Source organism: Zosterops lateralis, assembly GCF_965231275.1.
Source record: "Zosterops lateralis genome assembly, chromosome: 15".
Lineage (NCBI taxonomy): Eukaryota > Metazoa > Chordata > Aves > Passeriformes > Zosteropidae > Zosterops > Zosterops lateralis.
Window position 1 is genome coordinate 4,452,102 of NC_139775.1, and position 26,707 is coordinate 4,478,808.

The 26,707-nt window shown below is 47.7% G+C and overlaps 1 protein-coding gene across 4 annotated transcripts in view; it reads left to right on the forward strand.

Moving 5' to 3' along the window:
* Positions 1–6,972: 6,972 nt before the first annotated feature.
* The window catches only part of PDGFA (platelet derived growth factor subunit A), a 35,054-nt gene continuing 15,319 nt past the window's right edge, over positions 6,973–26,707 (forward strand). For all 4 annotated transcript variants that reach the window (XR_014591199.1, XM_083872750.1, XM_083872751.1 and 1 more), the window contains exons 1-5: positions 6,973–7,900; positions 8,978–9,074; positions 16,398–16,502; positions 18,548–18,735; positions 25,680–25,806. Coding sequence is in view for 3 of the 4 variants with exons in the window: in XM_083872750.1 (XP_083728876.1) it covers positions 7,838–7,900; positions 8,978–9,074; positions 16,398–16,502; positions 18,548–18,735; positions 25,680–25,806 (580 nt within the window). In the remaining variant the exon portion in view is untranslated. The remainder of the gene's footprint in view (positions 7,901–8,977; positions 9,075–16,397; positions 16,503–18,547; positions 18,736–25,679; positions 25,807–26,707) is intronic.

Sequence of the window (26,707 nt, forward strand, 5' to 3'; positions counted from 1 at the left end):
GGCATCACAAACCACCACTGAAAGGTAAACGAATGCTATGTTCAGTAGGATGGAGAAGATGGTTGCACTCAGTGATCTTAGAGGTTTTTTCCAAGCTAAATGATTCCACAATTCTATGATTCTGCACTTCACTTCTTGCAAGAACCAGGAAATTCAGTTCTGGTTTAAATGTGGGTGCACGGTCCCTTTGTAGCCCAGCAGTGTACCAGGAACATGCTCCCAAGGACTGTGTGGTGGTGGCCAGCAGGTGACAGACCAAGTAAAGACATCTCCATGCAACACAGCCAAATGTGACCAGAGGTGCTTCTAAGAGCTCTTGCTCCACATGGAATTTAGCAGGGCAATGATTAAAACTTGTCCTGAGGTGGTGAGAAAAGGGTTTTGGAAATGGTTACTCCCAGATTCTCACCTGCAGTTTGGCCACTACCCCGTGGCAGGTTCTCTACACCCTCCCTGCATTTCTGATTACTGGTGTGCTATGGAAGATCTTTATCAGTTCTCAGGAAGAAATCACCTAAGTACAAAGTGTTGAGAATAAACAGCTGGAAAGCACTGAATTCCCCAGGAATTTCTGCTGAGGAGCAGATACCACCACATGGATTGTCTGCTCTGGTCTGACACCACCATCAGTGGGTCTGTGGATACCAATGTGCCTCAAAAGGATGGAAGTGCTCAGGGAGGGTGAGTTTGGAGACTCAGTGTGGGCTCCATGAAGCCTTTCTGTAGAGATATTGCTCTGGGCTGGGGACTTCAGGCATGATCCTTGAACAATGTGCAGCCACTGAGACCATGTGAGGACCAGGCTGGTGTAGGTGTAAGAAAATAAAAACAAAAATGCAAAAAAAATTTACACTGAAGTTTCTGTGAAAAAGAAAACCAAACAAAAAACAAACAACAACAACAAAAAAACAACCCCCAAAAAACCAACCAAACCAATCACCAATCCTTTACTTGCTCTTCTCCTTCTTTTATATTAAGTAGGTTTCTGTGACAAAAAGGGTCAGAAATGCAATTAGGAAGCTTCACAGCCATTACAAACATTTGCAGTTCAAAGTTAGCAATTCAACTACAGCAGCCTCCACATCTCCCGTGTCCTTTAGGTACTGCTGGATCCTGCAGTCTCTGGTGTGCTCAGAGTTGAAAATGTGTGTATCATTCTCGTGAGCTTTTATTGTAAGGGAGGGAATCTCACAGGACAAATGTGTAATGTTGTAAGAGCAACAAGGTTGCATGGATACAAGAACACAAACGGGGCGGCTCACACTTTGAGAATACAAATTCTTCGGGAAGAACAACTATCTCACTGTGTTTGGATGGAGCTTAATAAAACTGACTGCTCCAAGCTAGGCCTCTACAGGCCTCCTAGCTGCAAACAATGAAGAATAATATCACAATTTTATGGTACTTAGCGTGGCTGAGTTACATCCTGGATGGTCTCCACAGAATCACTGCAAGTGGTGTTGATTTGAGTCAGAGGAGAAGAGCTTTACACCCCCATTGCTGAGGAGACATGAGCACACCATGCACAGGACCCCAGGGGCTGAGCCCTGTGTGCACTGCTCTCATTTACAGCCTGTATCAGCATACCTTAAGCTGGGCTGGTACTTTTACAGCCATTCAGCTGGATGAACTACGTATTCCTGACATAACACAGCCCATTTTTAATAGCTTTATCCACCAGGCAGAGGATATCCCGCACTCACAGCAGCTCCCTTGTCCCACAGGGGTGGGGACCAGGGATCAGCTTCAATACCCACTAAAATAGCGGCCAGTGCTGGTATGCAAGTGCCCTAGTTTAATGCCTAAACATGGTATCTTGCTACCCAGGCTGGCAGGGCTGCCAGTTCGTGCTCCAGCCCTGAAGGTGAACTGTGTGTCACTCAGCAGTGGCTCCGGCAGCAGGGAAGGTCAAACAGCCCCTCACTTTCAGCCGTGCTGCTGGAGCTCCTGGGTGAGAAGCAGCTGGGCACTGAGGGAAAGAGGAGCACATTAACAGCAGCGTTACTAACTGTGCCTCTTGGCTATTAAACCAAGTATTGTCTCCAGAGACAATTTGGTCTAACCGCCACTGAAGTCAAAAGGGCAATTTTGGGGGGAGGATCAGCTCTACAGGGACCCTGCCTCATACATAGGAGAGTGCAACATCTCCAGAAATATTGTAGCTTTAAGTGTCAACCCACATAAATGGATGCTGGCCATGGCCACCCTCTGTGTTTGGGGCAGAGACATCATAAAACTTCTCCACACCACTTCTGATCACTCCTCTTAGCTGAAACCTTGTAGCAGATTTGCATCTCATGAGTATTCAAGAAAATTATCAACTGTGAAATCATCTGGAAAGCTGCACCAACAAAAGTTACAAAGACAACAAAGCTCAGCCAGAAGGATGGAGCCAGTGCAAGGATCCAAAAGGAAAAGCTGGAAAAGAAGGAAATCATGTTTGTAGGTGCACAAGCTGGAATAATAACAGCCTTGCTCCTTCTCCTTGCAGCTTTCCTTGCTGCTCTTTATGGGCTGAAATTCAGGAAAGGGAACAGTGTGCCTGCCATCAGTGTCTTCTGCATTTGCAAGCCTTGCCTGCACTGCACCTGCACTTGTGCCAGCCTCATGCCTTTCCACAGGCAGGCAGAAACCGAGCTGCAGAGCAGGAAAATGACCTCCCCCCACCATGGCCACATGTTCCTCTGAAGCTACAGGCCAAAAGAAATGTTCAAATCCAGAGAGGAGCCACCCAAAGTTGGTGATCTTCCTGTTCAGCTTTCTGGATTTTATGTTCTGCACTTTCATCCTTTGCTATACACTGTGGGCCACTGGCAGAATGGTGCAGGTCCAAATTGCTGGGAGTATTTCCTATGGTCCCTTTCCAGAGCCAGGACAGATGTGGTGGCAGGATGTATCCTGCAGAACACACTGAGCAGCTTTGGCCAGCCCCAAACACACACTGCATTAAAAGCAGGCCACCTTTCCAACAAAAACCCTTACCCAAACCCATTGTTTTGTTAACTTTAACTGGATTATCTGTGAGGCAAAATCCCCACTTATATCAAACCTGAAAAAGACTCAGACTCCCTCAGCAGGAGTGTCATTGCAATGAAATGATTCCTCTTGCAACCTCCAGACTTATCAGGAGGGTCAAACAAGTGTCATTCCAGCCTGAGCTCTGAAATAGATGTCCTGGGCTTCAGGTACCATTTCAGAGCCAGCCCAGTGCCCCCCGTGGCTTCTGCCCCCTCCAAGCACCACAGTGCCCACCTTGCTGGCCATCCTCCTCCAGTGACCTTCCCTCAGCCCACACATGTCTGTGAAACATGATTGGTCCCGTTGCATTGCCTGGCCTGTGTTTCTAAGAGCTGAGGCAGCAGAGATTTAAACGAGCTGTGTCTGTAGTGGGTGCTGGAAGCCCGATTTGGGGCACCCCGGCTTCAGGTGACTCCACCCGCAGAAAGCAGCACTGGTGACACTGAATGGTCTCATTTCCTGGCAAAGAGCTTCTGCATCCCTTCCCCCATGCCAAGTGCCGTGCAAACCCTGGGAATCCTCCCTCTCAACACTCTGTCATGGTGTAATTCTATTATAATTCCTGACATTTGAGAGACTTCTAGCAGTGAGTGCTTTAAATTAGACAAGCAATATCTTGCTAGCTGCTCCTAGATAAATAAAAAAAGTGCAAAACCTTATTTTCTGACGCTCTGTTCTCGGTACCGATTTCCTTTTAAACCTGTGACTACCGTCCTGTCACTCCTTCCTCACGTGTGGCTTGTGGGCATTACATAAAAGGTGATATTTCATGTCTGGTGCACACATGTGCCATAAATGTGCAGGCTGCAGGAAGGTGCCATGCTGAAGCAAACATGCACTGCTGTTGTGTTTTTTCACACAGCTGTATGTAGGGACTTAGAGGCAACAAATGCAATTTTAGATCAAACAATAGACAAGGACAAAATGTGTTTTGTAAGCAGACAGACAACCGAAGTATAAAGTTGTTTGCAGAATCTGTGTGAATTTTATTTATGTTTCCTGGTCTTTGCCCTCCTCTGGGATCTTACATATTTTGCATTATTATCAAATATTTGTAATGATCCCTATAAACAGTCTAATGGTAAAAGCTACTCCAAGTGTAACTTGACCCAGAGGAAAGATGCTTATCTAAGCTCCACAATGACAGATTAAAAAAAGATGCTGATGCAGTCTGTCTCTTGTAAAATGAGGGAAATAGAAGAAAAATCAAAACTGTGGTTTTTTTTTTTTTTTTTTTTTTTTTTTTTTTTTTTTTTTTTTTTACCGTAAGATAAAGCAGGAGTTATCTCTGTTGTTTTTTTTTGCAGTGAAATACCACTAGCAAGAGCTACAAACAATACACAGCACTTCTGATCCCAAATGTACTGGCCAACCAAGGAAAGCAGGAGAGGAGTAAATGCTCAGCCAGCCGGTACTGTCAGAATCTATTTCACTGTTTAGCAATTATTGTTTTTATTACTATGACAACACGGACCATAAGAATTGCTTCTTCAACCCCAGCAAATGATAAGTGCAGATGAAACTTTTTTAAACTGAAGTAATAGTTTTTTACTTGTGCCATGTAAGAAAGTGATGGCACCATCAGAGTGTCCTGCCCTGCTCTGCCTCCTCCTGCCCTGCATGGATGGCTCTGCTGCAGTGTGGCACTCGAGTCATTTTTTTTTTTTTTTAATATCAGAAGGCATTTGAGAATGGCTCTACACTGGCTCAGCATTTTCTGTCTTATTAAAAAAAAAAAATAAAGAAAAAAAAAAAAAAGAAAGAAGCAGCATTCTCCTTTTTAAAGTGCTTCCAAATCTTTTACACTTCTTTTCCTTTTCTCTCTTTTCAACCCCCACCCTTTTTTTTTCCCCCTTGTGGTCCTGGAGACCACCCTGTAAGCCTACATGACATCATGAGAGAGAATTAAACGTACTTGAAAGGCCACTTCTGTTTTGGTGGGAACTTCTATGCAATTGCAAAGTGCCCATTAAAGCACAGGTTGTTTCCTAGAAGCATGTCCAAGCCAGTAGCGTGCAAACCCCTTCAGGGCTTCTAGAAAGCATTCGCTTTTGAAATGCTGAAGGAAATTCAGAGATGAAAGGATAAGTCTCCCTGGCTGTGCATTTACAGTCTATTGTCTTCCATGAAGGATAGTATCACTCCTCAGTTGTGTTATTGCAGTTAATCCACTTAAATGCTATTGGATTTTCAGATGAGCCGAATTCTTTGCATCTGCTATTAAGAACCTTTGTTTAGATGAGAAAGGGCTGTTATTTAAATCACAATGAGTTCAGGGAGATGTCAGGGTGCAGCAGGCACCTTGTGCCAATCCGCGCCGGGGGAACGGGGGCAATTCCTCCCGGGGCGGCGACGAGGGAGGATGCGGAGGGAACGCGGGCTGGCCCCGAGGAGCGGCGGGGCCGGTTCGGGGCTGGGGGCCGGCTGTGGGGTTCGGGACTGGCTGTGGGGTTCGGGGCCGGCTGTGGGGGGCCTGGGCCGGCTGTGGGGGGCCCGGGCGGGCTGTGGGGTTCGGGACCGGCTGTGGGGATCGGGACTGGCTGTGGGGTGCGGGACTGGCTGTGGGGGCTCGGGACCGGCTGTGGGGTTCGGGGCCGGCTGTGGGGGGCCTGGGCCGGCTGTGGGGTTCGGGACCGGCTGTGGGGTGCGGGACTGGCTGTGGGGGCTCTGGACCGGCTGTGGGGGTTCGGGACTGGCTGTGGGGTTCGGGACTGGCTGTGGGGTTCGGGGCCGGCTGTGGGGGTCGGGACCGGCTGTGGGGGGCCTGGGCCGGCTGTGGGGTTCGGGACCGGCTGTGGGGATCGGGACCGGCTGTGGGGTGCGGGACTGGCTGTGGGGTTCGGGGCCGGCTGTGGGGGTTCGGGACCGGCTGTGGGGGGCCCGGGCGGGCTGTGGGGTGCGGGACTGGCTGTGGGGTTCGGGGCCGGCTGTGGGGGTTCGGGACCGGCTGTGGGGTTCGGGACTGGCTGTGGGGGTTCGGGGCCGGCTGTGGGGGTCGGGACCGGCTGTGGGGAGCCCGGGCCGGCTGTGGGGTCCGGGTGCGGTTGCGGAGGGTCGGTGCGGGGTGCGGGGCCGGGGCATTTGCGGGGCTCCAGGGCGGGAGTCTGGGTAACTGCAGGGGGCCGGGGCAGTGGCGGGGCCGGGGCAGTCCCGGGGGGCCGGGGCAGTCCCGGGGGCCGGGGCAGTCCCGGGGGGCCGGGGCAGTCCCGGGGGCCGGGGCAGTGGCGGAGCCGGGGCAGTAGCCAAGGCCGGGGCAGTAGCCAAGGCAGTAGCCAGGGCCGGGTCCTCCCGCATTGCCGCAGCCGGGTGCCGCAGGGCGGAGGGCTCCGCTGCCCCCCGCTGCCTCTCGTGCGGTTTTGGGGGTGCTTTTCCTTATTCCGTATTCCTTAAGGCTGCGCGCGTGTGTTGCCCTTCGCAATGAAGGCTGCGCTGCACCAGCAACCTTAAAACCCGCACACCACAGCCCTGCGCCGTCTGCCCCTCCCCTTCTGCCAAAGGCAAGCCCCCCCCCCCCCCCGCTAAAACAGAAAAACAACGATAAGAAATCACACACACACACACACACACACACACAGAGGATCGCGCCGTGGCCATGGCGATCCCTGTGCCTTATGTAAAGGCAGAGCACACGGGCGGGCAGGTTTCACGGCGGCTGCAGCGCAGCAGCGCCCGCCCCCCGCCCGGTGCCGCAGAGCGGGGGCTGCCCCGCTCCCCCCGGCCCGGCCCTGCCCGGCCCGGCCCGGCCCTGCCCGCCGCCGGCTCCCTGTTCTCCCCGCTCTGTGGGCACAGCCCCCGGCCCCAGCAGGCGCCGCAGCCGGCGGCACCCCCGCGGCTCGTTGTTGGTGGCTCTGGTGCCGGGAGTACCGGGAGGAGGGGCGGGGGCGGGCACGGCGGGGCGGGCGCGGTATATGCTGCTCCTCGCCGGGGCCGGCCCGGTAAAGGCTGCTCCTCGCCGGGGCCACGCTCACACCGGCCAGCGCTCCGAGACAGCCCCAGCCTCCCTCCGCTTGGAGTTGCAGTTCGTCTCCGATCCCTTTGGGATTTAAACCTTCTTGCATATATATATATATATACATATATATATATATATTATTTTTTTCTCCCCCTTCCTCCTCCTCCTCCTGTCTTTTTCTCCCGTGCAAAGTGGAGCAGGAACTGCACCAAGGCAGCCCGCGAGATCCTGCAATACCGCTCCGATTTGTCCCTTCTATTATTCCTAATTAATTATTATTTTTGACCTCGCCCCAGCGCGGGGAGGGAAGCGGGACCATTCTCGGCGAGAGAAAACACTTCGCTCCGTATCAATAAAGATTTTTTTTTTTTTTTGATTTTTGCCGTGTCCGAGGAGGGGCCGGGCGGAGGGCAGGCACGGCACGGGGGGGCGGCCCGGCCCCGGCGGAGAGCGCGGCCCGCGGGCCCCGAGCGGAGCGGAGCGGGGGGAGGCCGCCCCACACAGGTGATGGGCGTTTCGGCTGCGCTCCGGATCGACTCCTTGGGTTTCACTTTGGTCTGATCTAAGCAAATATGCAGAAGTACCGGCTGGTCTAGTCCTAAGAGCCAAGAGGAGCGAGCGAGAGCGGCAGAAGGGAGAGCAGCCACGATCCCGCAGCGAGGGGAACGTACAAACAGCGGCCGCGCCGTCACTGAGCCACCGCCGGCCCGGGCAGCCCCGACCCGCCCTGGATGCGGAGGAGCCCCGAGCCGCCCCGCCGCCTTTCCCCTGAGGGATGGTACTGAATTCCTGCGCGGCAGGAGCCGGCCTGCAGCCCCTCTCCATCAGCCTCGCCTTCCCTCCGTGTCTAAAGTGCACTAGACCGCGATGAGGACCTGGGCTTGCGTTTTGCTGATAGGTTTTGGCTACCTGTCCTTTACCTTCTCCGAGGTAGGTGAGAGCGGCTTCCTGCGCTGCCGGTCCCCGGGGCCCCGGGAGGGAGCGGGCTGCCCGCCTGGGCTGGGGGCATCCCCGCCGTGCCCGGGCCCTGGGGGGAGCGCTGCCCTGCCCTGCCCCGGGCCCTGGGGGGAGCGCTGCCCTGCCCTGCCCCGGCCCCCCGGGAGCGCTGCCCTGCCCCGGGCCCCGCCGGCCGAGCCGGGAGCGAGTTGCCATTTCGTGCCTGGCACAAGCGAAGGGGAATGACCGTGCATTCCGCGCCCGGGTGCCGGCTGCCCTTAACAATTAATATGTATATTATATATATATATAATAAATATCCGATAAAATCTCCACGCCCCGCGGCTGTGCGGAAGGTGCGGAGAGCCGTGCCGCCCCCGCGGCGCCCAGCGCTGCTCACGGCGGCCGCGGGCACCGCCACTGCCTCGGGCAGAGCTCGGGCGAACCCCCGCGCCCCAAATCGCCCTTCCCCGCTTTGTGAAGCTCCCCCGGAGCTGTCCCGGCCGCCTGCCCGCGGGGCTCGGAGGGGGCGCGGAGCCGCTACAGGTGTCCCCGGGGCGGGCGCGGGGCTCGGCGGCTCCAACTTTTCCCGGGCCCGGCTCCGCTCGGCGCCGGGAGCTGCGGCGTGGGCGCCGGTGGGATGGCGGAGCCCCGGGGGACGCGCTTCTTCTCCTCCTCCTCCTCCTCCTCCTCCTGCCCGGCTCGGGGGAGCCCGAGCCCGCGGGGACTTGACTTGGGCAGCGCTGCCCGGGGTGGGTCCGGCCGCTGCCCGGGGTGGGTCCGGCCGCTGCCCGGGGGGCTCCAGCCGCCCAGCGGGGCCGGGGCTCGGTACCGCGGGGCTCTCGGTGCCGGGCGGGGCCGTGCGGAGCTGCCGCCCCGCTCAGCCGTGGCGCAGTCGGCGCGCAGCCCCCGCGGGGGCGGCGGGAGCGCTCCGGAGCCCCGCGGAGCGCCCCGGGGGGTGTGTGCCTGGATTTTCCCCGCGCTCCATCCCCGCACGTCCCGCAAACAGCCCGCACCTCCCCGGCTGCGGGCGGGACCGCGCGGTGACCCGCCGTGTGTGTGTCTTTGAAGGAGGCCGAGATCCCGCAGGAGCTGATCGAGCGGCTGGCGCACAGCGAGATCCACAGCATCCGCGACTTGCAGCGCCTCCTGGAGATTGACTCCGTAGGTAAATTAGTCCCGTCCTCCTTCCTTCCGCGCCGTGGGCCGCCGCCGCCCCGGGGGGAGCTCCGCGCATCCCCCGCGCATCCCCCGCGCATCCCCCGCGCATCCCCCGCGCATCCCCGGGACAGCCGGCGGGACCGGCCCCGGAGCCCCCCGCCCTGCGTGCCTGTCCTGTCACTGCGAGGCGGCGGCCAAGGGGCCCATCGGGGTTAAAACTTCCTGGGGTTCAGGGTGGAGAGGGACCGTGTGCCCCCCGTGTTTTCAGAGCTCTCTCCGTCTCGCAGGCGGAGAAGAATTGCTGTAAGGTTTGTTGTTGGTCTCGCATTGCTCTGTTATCTTTAAACTACTGTCCTAGAGGTATTTAAAATATTTGAAACAATATTTATGAATGAAGTAATGTCTCTTCAAGCGCTGGGCTTTATTAAAAGGAAAATAAACCGTCCACGCTGATTTTAAACAGGAACCTGCATATGAAGCTTACCCTCAAAAATACACTTTCTTTTTTTGTTTCTTTTTTTTTTTTTTTTCAAAAGAAAATAGAGCAGGTTATTTTCTGCATCATTAGGCATGCAAATGGGTGTAGTGAGAACGTGCAGTTTAACAGATCGTTGCAGCAGTAAATCAGATCTAGAAGCGTGGTGTATTGCTGGCTTCCTTATCATTTGGTTTTACTTGATGCACTTTGTTCCTGCTGGTTTCTTCCCTCAGTTGAGAGAGAATAAACCCGGCACCTTTGATGTGCCCAGGGGAAGCCTGCATCTTGCTGAAGCACAAACATGGAGAAAAATGAATGAGTTCTTGCTTGCATTGGTACCGGGCCATCTCCTTTTAAACCATATGCTGTGTATTTTTGTAAAGTCTGTGCCAGGTTCAATCACCTTCATTCAGAGTTGCAGGATCCTTCTAGAGTTTAACTCGGTGCTGTTTGTACAGTGCTCTATTAAGGAGCAGGAATGTATTTTACCCTCACAGCTTTCCATTTTCACGTCATTAGGGAGCGAACGTTTTCCCATTGCACTGAAAATGGGAGTATTTCTGTCTTGCACAACGCTTCACCAGAGAGGCTAATTACTAATTACCAGATTGGCATCGGTTTAATATTTTTGGAGAGCAGTGCTTCATTACTGTTGTTTTTCACCACAATTAAGGAAACTTTCACAACAGGGCAGGGGTATGCAGTTCATGTTTCCCCACTGAAGGCTGTTCTGGACCAGACAAGTGCACTACTGCTAAAATCTTTTTCCCAGTGAAGTCGGTGGAGTTGGCTGCTCTTGTAGGAGGGCTGGATCTGAGTGCTAGCATTTTAAAATAGTGCATGCTGCTCCTGCCTTTGAGTCAGGGTTCTGTAGCTACCAGAATACATTATTTTTTCAAATACCTCAGCGTAACAAGCACATGCTTCATTTTTAAATACCACTTAGAAGGAGAGCAAAAGTTCACATGGCTCCATTGCAAGAGAATCAGGCAGACAAGTGGGGCAACGGCAGGAGCTGAAAAAGTGGGTAGATGTAGCAGAGAAATTTATATCAGAAAATAATTATTTACCTCGTGGTGAATATTAACTGGAGGATGCAAGACCAAAAATGGAAAAGCTCAGCCACAAGTTTACCCGTTTCATTTTGCTGTTTTTTTGAATTTTGTCAGTTTAGAAACCATTAGAGAAACAAGAGACATAAATATTTTACTATCTCGCTGTGAAACAGTAATTCCTTAAGACATGAACTCAAACAATATTAAAAAATAAAACCAAAATATTCAGCCTTTCACCCGGTTCTTGCTTATGTGAGTGCTGCTTTTGCCTGTGTGCTGAGCTGTGCTCTGAGCTGCTCAGGCATGGTTAGCTTTTCATGGAGTAACCCGTCTGTACTACCCACATTTGCTTTTCCTGGGCACAGTCCTGCAGGCTTTACTGTCATGAGTAATTCTTACTAAAGGCTTATCAGAGTGACTAATCGAGTATTGAAATTGCCGTGCTTTCCTCAGTAAACAGGATAGGGCCTGTTTACTATATTTAGTATTTATATATATTTAGTAGCTTGAATTAGCAAATCAAATATTTTCTCGTTGTCCCTGGTAAGATGATACTTCTGAAATGTATTTCCTTAGGGCTGCAATTGCCTTTAGGGAGCAGCCAGTTCAGTGAGGGCTTGTACAGTAGGTATATTTCTTTTATAGCCTGTACTCCTTTTCAGCTGGGGCTCAGAACAAAATCACTCCAGTGACTATTCTCTCCCTCGTTTTAGTGCATGGTATTGCCAGTCCTTCTGCATGTGAGTAGCCCTGTTTAAACTCAGTGGGTGGACTTGAGAATTAAGAATGATCTTGTAGGCTAAGAGTTTGCAGGATCAGGCATGCATGAAGAAAATGTCTGATATTCCTGAGTAACAAGGCAGAATCTGTGGAAAATGAAGGAAGAACAGTCATTTTCTCTCCTGCAATGCAAAACATATTTTTAATTGGAAAAGTAAGTTTTGTAAGTCAGAGTGGGCAGGTTTTTCTTCTATTCTGACAGATTTGGTCTCTATATTGTAGCACAGAGATGACTGATAACCCCCTTCATAAAATTAGAAACCACACCCCCAGACCATCTGGCATATTACTTAAAGAAAAACACTACCCAACATGGAGCTTATCATTGTATTCAAAAAAGAAAATCCAGGCCAGTTTGTCAGAGCCCAGTGCTGCATGTGTGACTTGGAGGGTAAAGGCAGCATGAAAATTCTCTGTTTCTATCAGGAAATCGGGTCTCGTATGGATTTGCTGCGATTGGGATCCAGAGGCAGTGACAGAATTGCCTTGGCGTGACGGAGAGCAGAGTCTGACCCTGTTTAAAGGAGAAAGCATGCACAGTCCCAGGAAGTAGGCAGCTCTAGTGTGCAGAGTACAGTTTTACTACGAGCAGACTCAATCCCCAGAACGGGGGCATTTCCTCTGCTCTGCCTGGGAAGTTCTCTCTGGCTCAGCAGTGTGGTTTTTCTCCTCGCGCTTCACCTCTCCCATCTGTCCTGTGGGAGGTAGAGTTCATTTCATCACCTATTATGTTTGCCTCCCGCTGGGAAGAGATTTTCCCCAAGTCATCTGCCTGCATGGGGAAAGGCAGGGCTGAGTGTGCCTCTCTGCACGGGTTAAGGGCATCCACCAGGGTCACCTTAGGCCATGTGAATTTAACGGCCTGTGATTAAGAACTAGCAGAGCAGCTTTTGTTGAGTGGAGAAATGTTCTAAATTAACTGTATACTTCCATGGAGAAAGTGTTAGGCTGCTGCAGAGCTCAGTCTTTTGGAAAATGTGCTGTTGACTTTGCGGGTTTTGGTGATGGTGGTGCTCAATGAAGGATGTTGCAGTGCAATGTTTTGGCTTCCCTTGCAACTCTTACACACGATGAGAGGCACCTTCCATGTGTGGCCTGTGTTTTTCCTGAGACAGATGAGGGAATACTCCTCCTCCTTTACGGTTGGTTGATCACACCTAGGTAAAGGAAAAAAAAAATAACCCCAAAAACCTAAACAAAACAGGATCTTGCAAGCTGCTACTTATATTTTCTTTAACAGATCAAAGTTGAAAACGTAATGACATCTATCTCTGCAGTTGGATGTCAGAAGGGCAAATTTTGCATCAGCCAAAAAGAAGATCAAAAAACCAGACTGATGTTGCCGTGGGCTTTCTGGCTCTAGGACCTATTTGTAAGACAGACCATTTCAGTTTATTGTACCTTACATTGAATTCCTGAAAAAAAAAAAAAAAGAGATTATAAGAATTTCCTAAACTGCTGCTGTTGGTACTAGAAGTCTTGGATCTGTTCTTTCTGGATGCACATCAAAGTGAAATCTAGGTTTTGCATATGTTGGGGGTTGTACCTCACATAAAATAGTTTGGTAAGAAGACGGAAAAGCAAAAGTATAAATTGATAATAGAAAATAGCCGTAAATTTAAGATGCTTTCCACATGCTTCTTGAGTGAGAAGAGGAATCATGTATTGGCAGAATGTCACAGGAACTCTGTGATTTATATTCCATGACCCAGTGGAAAATTGCCAATCTGACAAAAAAGAACAATTTCAGCTACACTAATGGATTGACCAAGGCTAATTGCAAGAGTTTTTATGCCCATCATTGATACGTTGTCAGTACATAAAAGATTACAGAGAAATTTCTTGATCGGCTGCCACGAAAACATTTTTTTATTATTAAAATGTTAAAAGAAAGCTGCACTGATCTGGCTCTGTGCAGCATCCTCCATCTTCACTTGGTGAGAGCAGTGTTTGAGTTCTAAACTAAGAACCACCCATTTCTAGGCTTTTTGCACTAAGCCTCATTTTGTGAGGTGCAAAGCACCAATAAACTCACATTTCCTTTGCTAAGAGCTTATCCTCACCCTGCAACTAAATCAGCAGTTTGGGGGAAAAACTGATACAAATTAAATATCACCCTTCCTTAAAGTCAAACTAGAGAGTGTTCTTTGTAGTATCGTGCTTTTAATGAAATAAAAGGAAATCTTCTGGCCACACATTCAGAGCCCAGTGTGAGTTTCAAAGCTGACTTGGTGATTTTTCACTCCTGCTTGGGCAGGACTCATGTTGACTTGAGCATTGCATTGATTTTCCCATAGACTTCACTGGGAAATGGAATTCCTTCCAAATGCCTGTGGGAAACAGGGGGGGACACTCAAGTGCCTTTAGCATTGTAGTGTCTTCTGGCTCCAGCCATGCCCCATGATTCTGTTTATTAAACCAAACTTGGATGATGTGTTGATAGAAATAATATAATTTGTGTTAGATAACGCATTGAGGCTTGACAGGAACTTGTTCTGCTGAACTGGCTGTGTAGATCTCTTTTTGTGACCCTCACAGAGAGACATGAACTTAGGAACTGCTCTACATGCTTAAGATATGTAGTGAGACAGTGAGGTGCAGTATAAGCCAGAGGCCTTCTTCACCTTATAAGCAACACATCTCCTCGAGGTGTCATTTATAAATGGCTTTATAAATGTGGTGATGGAAAATGGGTAATTGCAGCTGAGTCGAGCAGTTGTGTGTAAGAACATGATTAACACACACTGGTTAGCTGGTCATACCAGTCTTTGGTTCTCACCAGCTTCTTTAAAGGAGGCAGTGAGGGATCCTCCGTGCTAGGAGGGAGCTGTGCCAGCACTGCTGAGTGTGGGATTAGGAGCTGTGGCCCAGCCCTGCTGTAGCACTGGCAGCCCTGCTGGCTTCCTTTTCCAGCCTGATGCCTGTGCCCACCAAGCAGTTGGGATTAGAGGCATTACTTTTGTGTTTAATCTCCTTTTAAACACTGTTTGCTTGTGCACGGAGATGGTTCTTGCTCTGAGCCTAGCTTGGATCTCAGGCTGAGCACAATTCATGCTGCTTTCCAGTATCACTTCATTGCCTCCAATTGAGGGAGAGGTTGTGACAACTCAAAGCTGCCAGAAAGGAGGTCGGTATTAAGGTGTTGGGTGGCTGAGTGCTAGGAAACAGAAGAGGGCTGGAGGCACATCAGAACGGATCCTCATTTTGCATAACACCATTTGGGATCAGGTGGATGGCCTGTTGCCATTGGAATGGGATGTGGGAGACCTGGCTCCACTCCCCAGCTCAGCTGCAAACTTCCTGTGGGATCTCTGGCAAGCCATTTTATTTATACCACTGATGAGTTTTCTGGAGTCTGGGGTGCAATAAAAGCAGAAATAAAACCCTTTAGTCATTGCTGTGTTACAGGACAGGACTGGGACTGCAAATTAAGGCCCAATACCAGCTCATTAGTCAGGTTCCAAAATTTCCCATCGAAATCTATGGGAAGCAAGTACCATACATAAGAACCAGGAGCCAACTTACTTGGATAAATTGAGACTGTGGATTTCACAATGACTAGTTTCCTACAAGGATCTGTTCAGCTGATGAGGAGAATAGGCAGGACCAGTGGGTGATCCTGGCACTACCTCTTGGACCTCCGATTTTATCTTCTCTTAGCTGCTTACTATAGTATTTTCCAAGAAGTAATGATAAACCCTGAGATGCAGAACTCTTTCTGAGGTGCTGAAGATCCTGCTGTCTTCATGTCTCACCTGGCTGTACAGGTGATTTCACAAGCCATGTGTTCCTTAGGGCACAATTTCTTGGAGGGAGGAGAAAAGGAGTTGGTTGTTTTGTGGAGCAGAGCCTTATGATGTGTGTTACTAATAAAGCTGAGATTAAAACAAGTTCCAGAGACAGACAGCTGTGTGTACAGAACAAACTGGAAGCAGGGAGTGTGACAGTGCAGAAGATGGGAGTGTAGGGTGTTGGTAGCTTGCAGAGAGGGTAATTGAGTACTGTGTAATACCCTTCTGCATTTTTTTAGAGCACGTCACAGTTTTCTTAGGAGCCAGAAGTGAAACCTTGAAACTCTGCAGTGATGTTCCAGAGGACACTCCAAGCAGCAGAGTGCCAAACCCCTTACTTTGGGTGTCTTGGGGTCTGTGTGCAGTTCTCTGCTCGCTTCCTTCTTCCTGATCCCCCGTTTGCAGACTGTGCTTGTGGTTTTCAGACCCCACGGCATGGGACACGACCTGAACTGCTTCACTTAACAAACCCAAATAGTTGGAGCAGTTATTTTGTTGTTTTTTATGATAAATGAAATGCCAAGTTTTCCATCTTTGCTTTTTCTCATGGCCCTTTAACCCATGTGGTAGGCTTATTTAGGGAACAAGACAAGCCTGGATGCAGTCCCAGAGTTTGCAGTAGCTTCAGATGCCCCTCCAAAGGTTAGGATACTTCACAGGGGATTTGTTCTGCAACAGAGAGGCTAAAAGGAAACCCATGCTAGTTACTTTTTGCTTTTGATTCTGTCCTAGTACTGCCCTGAAAACCAAGCAACAGAAGATTTACAGAGGCAGCATTGTTGCTGTTGGGTCTAATACCATATTTTCTACTGTTGCCTCATACAGAACTTCAAAATGTTTGTAAGAAACATTTCACATGCAGGATTATTGTTCCTATTTCTACACCTTTCCAGTAAAAAAAGCCGTATTATGCCTTTCACATAAAAATGCAACTGTTTTACTTAAGGTATGGTTCTCTGCCACAGTGTGTGTTTTTGGGGATTTTGGGTATGGAAATGGATATTGGAATTAAATTGTGCATGCCTATACATGACATTCAATGTCTGTGTCTTCCTTCCCTGCCTTATGCCCTTGCAATTGCATTAACAGGGGTTACATTAGACTAATTGTAGCAGGATTTGGTCTTGTGCCTATGAACAACACAAATTTGTACCTGTGGAACAGCACTGTAACAACACTGGTGCAAATAACATACCTGAGGTTTAACATTTTGTTTCCTGTTCTAGGATATGATGATGTTTCAGAAACAAACTTGAGACCTTACAGTGTTCATTCTGCTAAACATGTGCAAGAGAACAGTCCTGTGCCCATTCGCAGAAAAAGAAGCATTGGTAAGAAACAAGCTATTTGTACTTTGGGAGTGAAGGCAGAGGGGGAACTTTTGGTCAGCCAAGCAGGACATTTCACTAGAAAAATGTGACATGCACAAAGGAAAAAAAGGGCCATTTCTAGCTTCTGCCTTTCTTTTTGCACAAAATGAGCCGTTGCCTGAGAAGCTGTCTTCTGGAGGATGTCCATAGGAGACAGACATGCACAAATTCTTTACATTCACTTTCTTGTTGCAGCATGTTGGAAAGCTAGACCTCGGTTAGAAAATGCTGTGATATTCAATGTATAATTCATAGTGTGGGGAACAACTACAGCAGTGTGCTTTAAAAAACATCAACAGTTGGTAGAGTTTTCAGTACAGAAGCTCCACAAAAGGAAACAGCTTGACTCTTTATTCACAAGAAAAATACAGTTTATCCCAAAAATTAAAAGCCATTGATGGAAACGCCGGGGCATTGATTTCTGTCACTGTGTAGGGCACCAGGCATGTTTACAGGGGATTTTGTCCTTACTAATAACAACGGTGATCCACCAAAGCCCAAATATAAATTTAAAAAAGGGATGTGCCAATAGGATTTCCGTGCAGTGCTTGTCCATCTGATCCGGTGTGGGCGTTCCACCATTCCACTGGACTGTGGAAAACATCCATGGTGTTATCCGTGGTGGGTAGCTCAGAGTGTTTGTACTTGGAGCTGTGGTGGTAGGCAGAGCTGGCCCAGCTTGCTGCCAGCAGGGATTTGCAGTGTGAGTTGGCAGGCACGTTGGGTGCCTCGGGAGAGCAGCGGTTCTGGAGCAGCCGGCGACGTAGGCACCTCACCCTGCAAGGTGCTGAGTGCCTCCCCATCACAGGCACTGGGAACTGGGTGTGCTCAATAACTTGTAGGAGTTGCCAGCTATCTTGCAGTATTGCATCTGTTAATTTTCTTGAGTTCATGGCACTGGGGGCTGAGAATAAGGATTTTCACTCTATTTAGTGTATTGAAATGCATCTCTTTCAAAACTGAGCCTAGATTTCCATGTTGCAGGCACAGGCTAGGCCTGAGCTTCTTGTACTTAAGAACTAAGTGAAGAAGTGCAGGCAGTGTTCCAGTTCCCTGACACATCTAACCCAAAGCTATCACAAGCTTCCAGTGTAAGGCAAAAAAAGAAATAAAATCCCAGCTGTCTTTGGAGAACTTATCAGCAAACAACTTGTCCCTGCAATTGCTATTTTTTTTCTGGACTGTTTTGAAATATCAACTTGACTTCTTAAACAGTCCCTGAGTTGATGATGATACATAGTTTGGATCATGGCAGTGTCACACAGTAGTAAAGAGCTACTCTTTATAATCCTTCATGAGCTCACCTTACCTGAGCCTGCCAGGATATTGGTTTAGCTGCTGTTTTTTCGGTCATGCTGCTCTCGTGGTTTTGCATCATTCAAGAAATAACAAATTAAATAAAACTCACCATGTACTTTGATAACTTCAGATAAAAATGGCAGTTGCCCTTTGGAACGGTAGATGAACCAGACCCCCTGATGTGGGGATATTAAAGTCCTGGAAGTTCTGGAAACCCAAGTCTTGAAAGTTTGAAGCTGGTGCAGGTTGTTTCCCAGCTGTACAAATTGGGAATGATACAGATAGTCCTCAGTTTAACTTGGGTTTAACTTGAGGTGGTGTTTGCCAGGTGTTGCACGTTTGTGTGATGGTATTTGTGTGCAGTGATGACCCCAGTGCTGGAAAACAACAGCTGCTGTTGCAGTCACTCTGAGGCTGTACTAGGGGGGTCATCGAATGTGGAGGAGCTCCTGGCTTGCTGTCACTTCCAGAGCCAGGATTGCCTTATCTCATGGTATGTGCTCCAAGCTGTGTTGGGAGCCAGGCCACTGGAAACCCTCACTGTAGGGCTGGGCTTTGGCAGCGAGTCAGGCTTGTCTCCAGGGTAGCACCGCAGCTCAGCTGTGAGCAAACAGCACTCAGCACTGGCTCTCCAGTGACCAGTGGGGACTGGGAGCACTGGTGCAGCTGCTCACTGACCTGGGGCTGTGACTCTCCTGTGCCCACAGAGGAGGCCATCCCGGCGGTGTGCAAGACGCGGACGGTGATCTACGAGATACCTCGGAGCCAGATCGACCCCACCTCGGCCAATTTCCTGATATGGCCGCCCTGCGTGGAGGTGAAGCGCTGCACCGGCTGCTGCAACACCAGCAGCGTCAAGTGCCAGCCCTCCCGGATACACCACAGGAGTGTCAAGGTGAGCAGGGGGCTGCAGGGCCCTGCTGGGTCCTCTTCAGCCTGGAAACTCCCCGTATCCCTGTGCCTGTGTGACCCAAATCTCTGCTGTCCATCCTTGGATAGAATGCCCCTCTCCCTCTTGTGTGAGCAGATGGCCTTTCAAGTTACATGGTCGTTGGAAAATCTTGGGTTTGGATTTGGTTTTCACAGGATTCCCTTTAGGTTTTCTCTTTTTTCTCTTTTTTTTTTTTTTTTTTTTTTTTTTTTTTTTGCAATGAAAATAAAGTTGATTGTGCCTTTCCCATGATCTCGCACAGTACAGATCTTAAAGTTAAGAAGATAAAATGACTCAAGGGGCATTGGACTTTAAAAAATAAATAAATCACAGTATGGAATGCTGTTTTCTTAATTAAATATTATGCAGCCTAAATTGGGCTTTTATATTTGACAACATAACACTTTTGATCTGAAAAAATGTGTTTCAAATTTTCTTACCCCAGGGATAGAAGACTCAACAGCTTCATGCTGTATTCACTCATTAGACAAAATCCCTATTGCAACTCTCCAGTAAATATTACGTGAAATATTTATGTTCATTTGGCTTCACTGTGTTCTAATTTTTATCAGTATTCAAACAAGTACTGTTGATCTACATCTGTGTGTAGGAGATTAGACTTACACTTAGCATTCATATTGTGAAGACTCTGAGTTCTTGTTGCCCTGAATTTCTTAAGAGCAGAATTAAAATAAACCTCACCACATTCTTGAATGTAAAATTGCTCAGCACACCACGCTGATTGCTGCACTTGCAATGGATTTTATGAGAAAAGTGCTGTTGACTTAGTGTGGTACATCCTAGAACAAAAATAAGGCACCTAAGCCATTTCATTGTTTTTCATACACTGTTTTTCGTACATGCAGACATGAGTCTGGGCAGATTTTCTTTTTCTTTTCTGTTTCTGAACATCTGAGAAATGTTTTTGCATCCAAATAAGCTGGAGAAACATCTGAGATTCCCTCAGTGTTCCCAAAAATAATCATACTTTACATTTGCTTGCTGCCTTGCCTTTGTGGGATACGCTTTGCAGAAACAATTAAAAATGAGGTAAAAATTTGAATAATTACTTGAGGGCTGAGAACAAACTGAAGGAGTGCAATTAGGAATAGGAGCTAAACAGCAAAGTGCCTCAGGGTTGTGATATTTAGTGCTGTTGCCTTTGGGTTTGATGCAGCTTCAAGTTGATTTTGTGTAGCAGTGAATATGTACAGAGCAGCTGAGTGTGCTCAGCAAAGAGCTGAGACGTGTGTGATGAACTTGCTGTTGGTACCTGTGTGTGATATTGCAACCTTGTGCTCCTCTCCTGCCCCTGAGGGATGGGGGAGATGACAGATGTGAGAGAGGGTCTTGGCTGTCCCCCTGCTGCTGGGACAATGAGTGTTCCCTGAGAGCTGCAAACTCCCGGCAGCGGCTTTGCAGGATGTCACTGCTGGGGCTGCTTCCCCCAGCACACCACCACGTTGAAGGAATTTTAGTCTCTCAGCCGGTTGTAGTGCTTTTAGATTTGCATTCATTTTAGTAGGGCACAAGCTAAAAGTAGGCTCAGCTGAGCAGCTGCATTTCGTGGCTGTGTAAATATATTGCCACCAGCAATATCAATATACGTCAGCCAGCTTTGGAGGACTTTTTTTTTTTTCCAAGCTCCAAGACTGCTCCAAACAGTCATTAAGTAGCAGGGGAAAAAAAGGACAAGAGGTCAAGCAGGAACAGGATGTTCATTGTAAAGGTTGTAGGCTGACCCCACTGTCACACCAGAACTCTTAGAACAGAATCCATATTTATGCCCTCCAGAGTCAGATCCCCTTGTAGCTTTGATGTAATTGATGGTTTTCTGAGCCTTTTGCCAATCCTAAGTTTAGAGCTGAATGTCTGCTCATGCCATTAAGTAGCTGGCTCGGAGCGAGGGTCCCTGGAAAGGTGGGAGCGGTTTTGGAGAGCCTTCTCAGCTGCTCTGCAGTGCAGTTGGAAAGCCGGCTTGTGTTTTCCCCTGATGTCAGACTGCATAAAAGCTCCCTTTTGATGGAACATTGAAAAGGCTTTCCCCGCTTCCTCCTCATTGACAAGGTAGTGAGATCATAGCTGGCCCATTCACACTAGAAAAATGTTCATCCAGAAAGGTCAGCAAGTGGGTTTGCATCATCCAACAGGCGAAAGCAAAGGGTGTTTTCTTTGTCTCACTGAGGGCCACTGTAGTCAAGGTTAAGAGATGGCTGGGGCAATGTGGGAGGAGCAGTGGAGGTGCTTGTGTTGGGGCATTTCATTCCTGGGACATGATTCAAAGGCTGGAGGGTTTGGGGATGTCCTTTCTTTGTCCTCACTGAGCTCTCATCAGTGAAATACCATCAATGTGGAATTGAATCTCTAGGGAGGCTCCAAGCCAGGGGAGGTTGGTGGAACAGCTTCCCTGAAATGGGTCTTGTAAGGCTTCCCTTTCATGGGGTTGGGTTTTATTAGTGAAAGGTGGATTTTCCCTGCACAGTGCCAGTGAGCCCATGAGAGCACAGCCTCCTGGCCCTACAGGCATCTCTGCTCAGCAAACTGCATCTGCACAGCCCTGCAGAGCTCAGGCTGAGATGAAGAGGCTGGTTGGGATCTGCTCTTGGATGGAAGGAAGGATTCTATTTCTCTCTTTATAGAGCGTTGGTGGCAAGGATGGAGGAGTTAGGGGTGTTGGTGTCTGTTACAGGGAGATTTTCTCCTCTGTATGCAAAAGCATTTCAGTAACATCTGCAGATCCTGTTGCTTCTGTCCAGTGAGTTCAAGTCTTTACCAAGTACCAGACCGTAATTTTTGGGGGTTCTGAGCAAGAGTCTTCCCAAGACGCTTTTTGAGCTTGGTGTTGTTCTTGGTAGGTTTGGTCACAGAAGCAGAAAATAATTAATATTATGGAACAAGTCCTGCTTGTACTTCTAATTTTGAATAGCCAAGCTGAACAATATGGTTGTTTGCAGCAGTACTTGTATGCAAATTAAGAAACAAGAGCTAAATGACTCCATCTAGGTCAGCTTTGCCTCAGGTTGGCCTTGAGCAGTAGCCTTGCCAGCTTCAGCCATTTCTGCATATTCAATGTTGAGCTGATCTGGGGAATCATAACCTAGTATATTCTTAGAGTACATTAATATGAGGGTGAGGTGCAGAGAAAAGGAGCTGGATAGAAGGGAATGCAGGCAGGAGCAGCTCCTCAGCTGTCACTGGGGAGTTGTTCAGAGGTTGGAAAAAAATGCCGGAGTTCAGGACAAGCTGTTCAGCAGGGCTACCCAGCCTCAGAGCAGGTTGAAAAGGTCTTGCAGAACACACGGGATGTGTAGGTGAAGTAGCTGTATGTCATGTTTGCAGTTTTAGGAACTCTTTTCGTCTGCCATTGGGATAAGCAGCACTTGGATTGAGCTGTGGCGTAACTGCAGTTGCAGCCAGCAGGACCAGGTATCAAAGGTCAGTTTAGGAATGGGGGAAACAAAGGAAACCCAGATAGAGGTGAAGGCGGAAGAGCAGTGAGGTGCCCTCGGAACATGGGGAGCCCTGTCAGCCTGGTAGAGGGCAGGGTCTGTCTGCTCTGCTCAGGGACACAGAGACCCCACACTCCTGCCCTCCTGTCCCTGCAGCAGTGACTTCCCAGGCCCTACGGGATCCTTGGTGCTCCTTTAGTCCCTGCTGACTCACACCTTCCTCACAGACAGGTTTTCCCTCTGTTATGTCAGCATGCAGTTGCTTTAATATGGAAGTAATAGATGATTCCAAGAAGTATCCTCATTCAGTTGCTTTTTGGGCTTGTTTCCATCCAGTATTTAGGTATCACTTACATGAGTTCTGCTGTTATAAGGAACTTTCTGTGCTGACACTTCTCCTGCAAGCTCCTGCCCCTGATAAATTTTAGCCTCATAATGGAGGTGTTTTGAACATTTCTGCTTACAGTCTTGTTTGTTTTTTTTTTTTCCCTGCTATTAATCCCTGATTTTATCTCTTCTGGAGAATCTCTGAAAGTGTTCCCATGATATTCCCATTAGGCCACATATTTTTATCAAATTTTATTTTCATTTTTACTTAGCCACCACACTGCATTGCAGGATGTAGACCTAGAATCTACACTGATGCAAGTATGGTGCCGCTGATTATATGCCATTTGAGAAGCTAATCAGTTATTTCACTGTCTTGCTCTCAAAGAGTTTTTATACAGTGATATTTTCTGGATCTGGATGGTTTGAGGGTTTTTTTTTTTTGTTACGTTGGAGACAAGTAAAAGGAGCTTGTTGATTTGTTGAGGACTGACCACCTCAAAGTTCTCTGTAATATATTTGAGAAACTGTACAATATAAACATCAGGGAGAAAAATACAAAGAAGAAAAAACCATCTGTACACAAGGCCAAATCCCATGCTGTTGGCACAGCTGCCCCTGCTTATACCCACTGAAAATGTGACCTGCAGCCTTCACTGTTGTGGATCAGCATTGTGTGTGGCAGGAGGTGTTAACAGGTGACACAGACACAGCAGCCTATCTGGTTTGTGCAGCTTCACTTCCAGGATTTGCAACATCTACAAAATGACATTCCTTTAACTTGTGTAGTGTGAAGTAGGGCAGTGGAACATGTGCTGGATTGTATTTTAACTACAATACTAAAAGCCAGTTTTAAATTGCTGCATAAATTCATTATGAACCTCTACAAAGTATTACTGTTGCTGGTTTCTTAACTGTTGTTTAATACCAAATAGCCACAGGACCTGCATGTATCTTTCAGTGTGTAAAACCAAGCGAAACAAGGACAGGCTTTTAAAAGCTTGATTACAGTTTATTTTTGTTGCATGTAATTTTCAATGAGTCTGGTTTATTCTAACAGCTGTAATAAGCATGGCAGATCTAAGAGCTGTTTCATGATTGCTGGGTCCCTTTCTTTGTCTCTGATGATGGAGGTGTCTTAATTACTGTTTGTTTTCATAAATTTTAAGGATTAGTCATCCTTTGATGCCAGATGACTCAGTTGTACCATAAATTTTCAAATCATAGTGTTCAAAGGCTTGATGGAGTTTGGTTCTGATAGGAAATTTTGAAACATACTGCTTCAACCCATAGTTAGTCTTTCAGATAAAGTGCTCTGGTATGTCATGGCCACCTCTTAATCTGTTTACATGGAGATCTGACAGTTTCAGAAGATGCCTTTTAATGTGGATACTTTAGTTATTGCATCTGTCTCTGTAACTTTTGTTTGCTGCGTGAAATGAAAATCATCTCCAGATCCTGTTGACACAAGGGGTGGTGACTAAAATGTGGATCTGAACTCCTTGCTCTGTGAAAGCTCAGGGAGATCTCCCATTGGCTTTAGAAAGGCCAGGAACTGTGCTCTTGCTTCTCTCACTGGCATTCAGAGGCCCTTGATAGTTGTGACCAACCCCTGAGCCAGAAGAGTGTTTCTGGGAACTGGGAATGGAATGAGTTTTTCCAGCCATCCACTCTCATTTTGTGAGACTCTTGTTCCAGTTTTGAAAGGATAAGGGAATGATTTTTGCAGTGTGAAGATTGATTTGGGGCATTGAATCCGCACCAAATGCATAAGGAAATAGTGGCTGGGAGTGTCATTGTGAATGCTCCATTTGGTGGTGGCTGGAGATTTTGGTTGGACCAGCCTTTATGGCTTTGTCATGTAACTTCTTTAGAGACAACCAGCCTTCCCTGTCCTTCTGCTCCCTCATCTCTTATTTATACTGTGTGCCTGTGATTTGTAATCTTCTTGTTTGCTGGGACAGCCACACTGCAGTGCCCTTTTGTCAGATGAGTGGGTCTGAGAGGCCATGATTTAATTGCAGCGATTTCCATTTCAAGCAAATGATCACCACCTATTCTGCAGTGTTTAGCACAGTTGAGAACTAAACACTGGACCCCTTACAAACTCCCTAGCACTCTCCTTGCCCACGTTAGGCCATATTCCCTTGCATGGCCCTGACCATCATGCCCCCTACACTTGGGACAAGTCAGTGCCCAGTATCCCACGAGCCATTCCAGCACCCCAGAACATCAATGCTCTGTCCTCTCTGCCATTCCTCCTCCCTGGCTGCCAACCTGTGGGTCAGGATGTCCTTGTGCTCAGTGTCCCCCTTACCCCAACATCCTTCTGTTCTGCCTTGGTTTCCTTCAGATGAGAGATCTGCCTGTAGCCTGAGCTGCTCCAGCATGATCCTTCCCCCAGCCTCAACTTGCCATCCAGACTTTATTATTTTAAGGATGCCATAAATGGAGCAGTGCAGTTGTGAACAGTTGGAAGGACTGGGGAGAAATATTCTGTCTGCCAGTTTTCCACAATAAAGCCAAAGGCTGTACCCAGTTTAGGAGTGCTAGTTCCCTTGGACCTACAAACTGTGCTTGAGAGCTCTTGTGACCAAAGCCCAGGTTTTTGCAGGGAGGGAGTAGGAATGAAATTGCTTTCTCAGGTGATGTTCAGATCCTGGTTGTGTAGGGTTGAACAGTTCACATTCAGAGGGCTCTGGAGACACCAATTTGTAAATAATAAAATGTGTTGCAAACCAATCTAATGCCTTCACTGTCAGCCTTTAACAACACTTACAGAAGATTGTGCTCAAAGTGGCAGTTTACAAGAACAACCACTGATTTGAATCTGTATAGAAGTTTATTGTGATACATGTGGAAACTGAGTTGCTTAAAACATCAAACCAAAATGAATGGGAAATTGTTTTATCTCTTGGGGGAAAATAGTTTCAAACTACTGAACTTGAATAAACAAATAGTCTGTGCAATAAATAGTTACACGATGCACAATTAAGATAAAAGGTGATTAGTATGCTAACATTTTATATGGGTTTGGCTACATTAAAAATAGAGCTATATAGTTATCTGTCTTCAGTTCTGAACTGTAACCATGTTGATGTGTCTCAGTACATACCTCATCGTATTTTATAGGTGGCAAAAGTGGAGTATGTTAGAAAAAAGCCAAAATTAAAAGAAGTTCTGGTGAGATTAGAAGAGCATATGGAATGCACCTGTACATCATCAAATACTAATTCAGATTATAGAGAAGAAGAAACTGGTATGTTTTCCTTTTATTTTTGCATTAATGCTGATTTCATATGGACCTTATTTTTGTATTAGTAAAGAACATAAAGCAAACGTTGCTTACAGTGAACTGAATAGAGAAGCATCCAGCTACTTCTCTGTGTTGAAGATGCCAAATGAGAACCAGTTTGTGCTGTATAAGGAGTTTGGATTTCAAATTTAAAGTGTATCACTTCTCATTAGGTTGGCCTTTAAATCAATGTAAATGCCCAGTAGAGTTCAGGTCTTGCTTCACTAAGTTAAAGGTTGTCATGTTGCAGCTCGTGGGTGAACTCTGTTGCCTAATTTCTTTAGACTTTGTGGAGACAGGGCTAACACTGAGATTTACTTGACCTTGGGGAAAATATGAATGAAATTAATGTGAAGCACTTGGGAATAAATTCAGGATTCAAGGCTAAGGAGTTAGTTTGGAAACAGTGTTGCTCATTCCTTACCTATGTTGTTTCCTTACCTATGTATACTCAAGAATTTGTCAGTTGTCACAATAAACCTAAATTTGCCTTGTCAAGACAACCTTTGAGCTACAATGGGGAAAGATTTATGGGCAAAAATTACTTTCAATCTGGCTTTCATAAAATCATTCTGAATTAATCTAAAATCATTGGCTCTGATCTACTTACTGTAGTGCAATCAATGCAGAGCTCAACACACTTATTCAGGAAATTCACTATGGTAAAAAGGACATTTCCCTTTCTCCTGATACCGGTTGAAGGCAACCTCAAAAGTTTGTTTTTTGCACCTCCGCAGGGAATTTAAGTAGAACCAGCCCAAAATTAAGAGTCAGTGAAGAGCAGGTGAACATAGGAGGAAAGCTGCCCAAGGGTGATAGATTTTGTAGGTGACTGGGTGAGGAAGGGTTTTCTGTACTGGCTCCA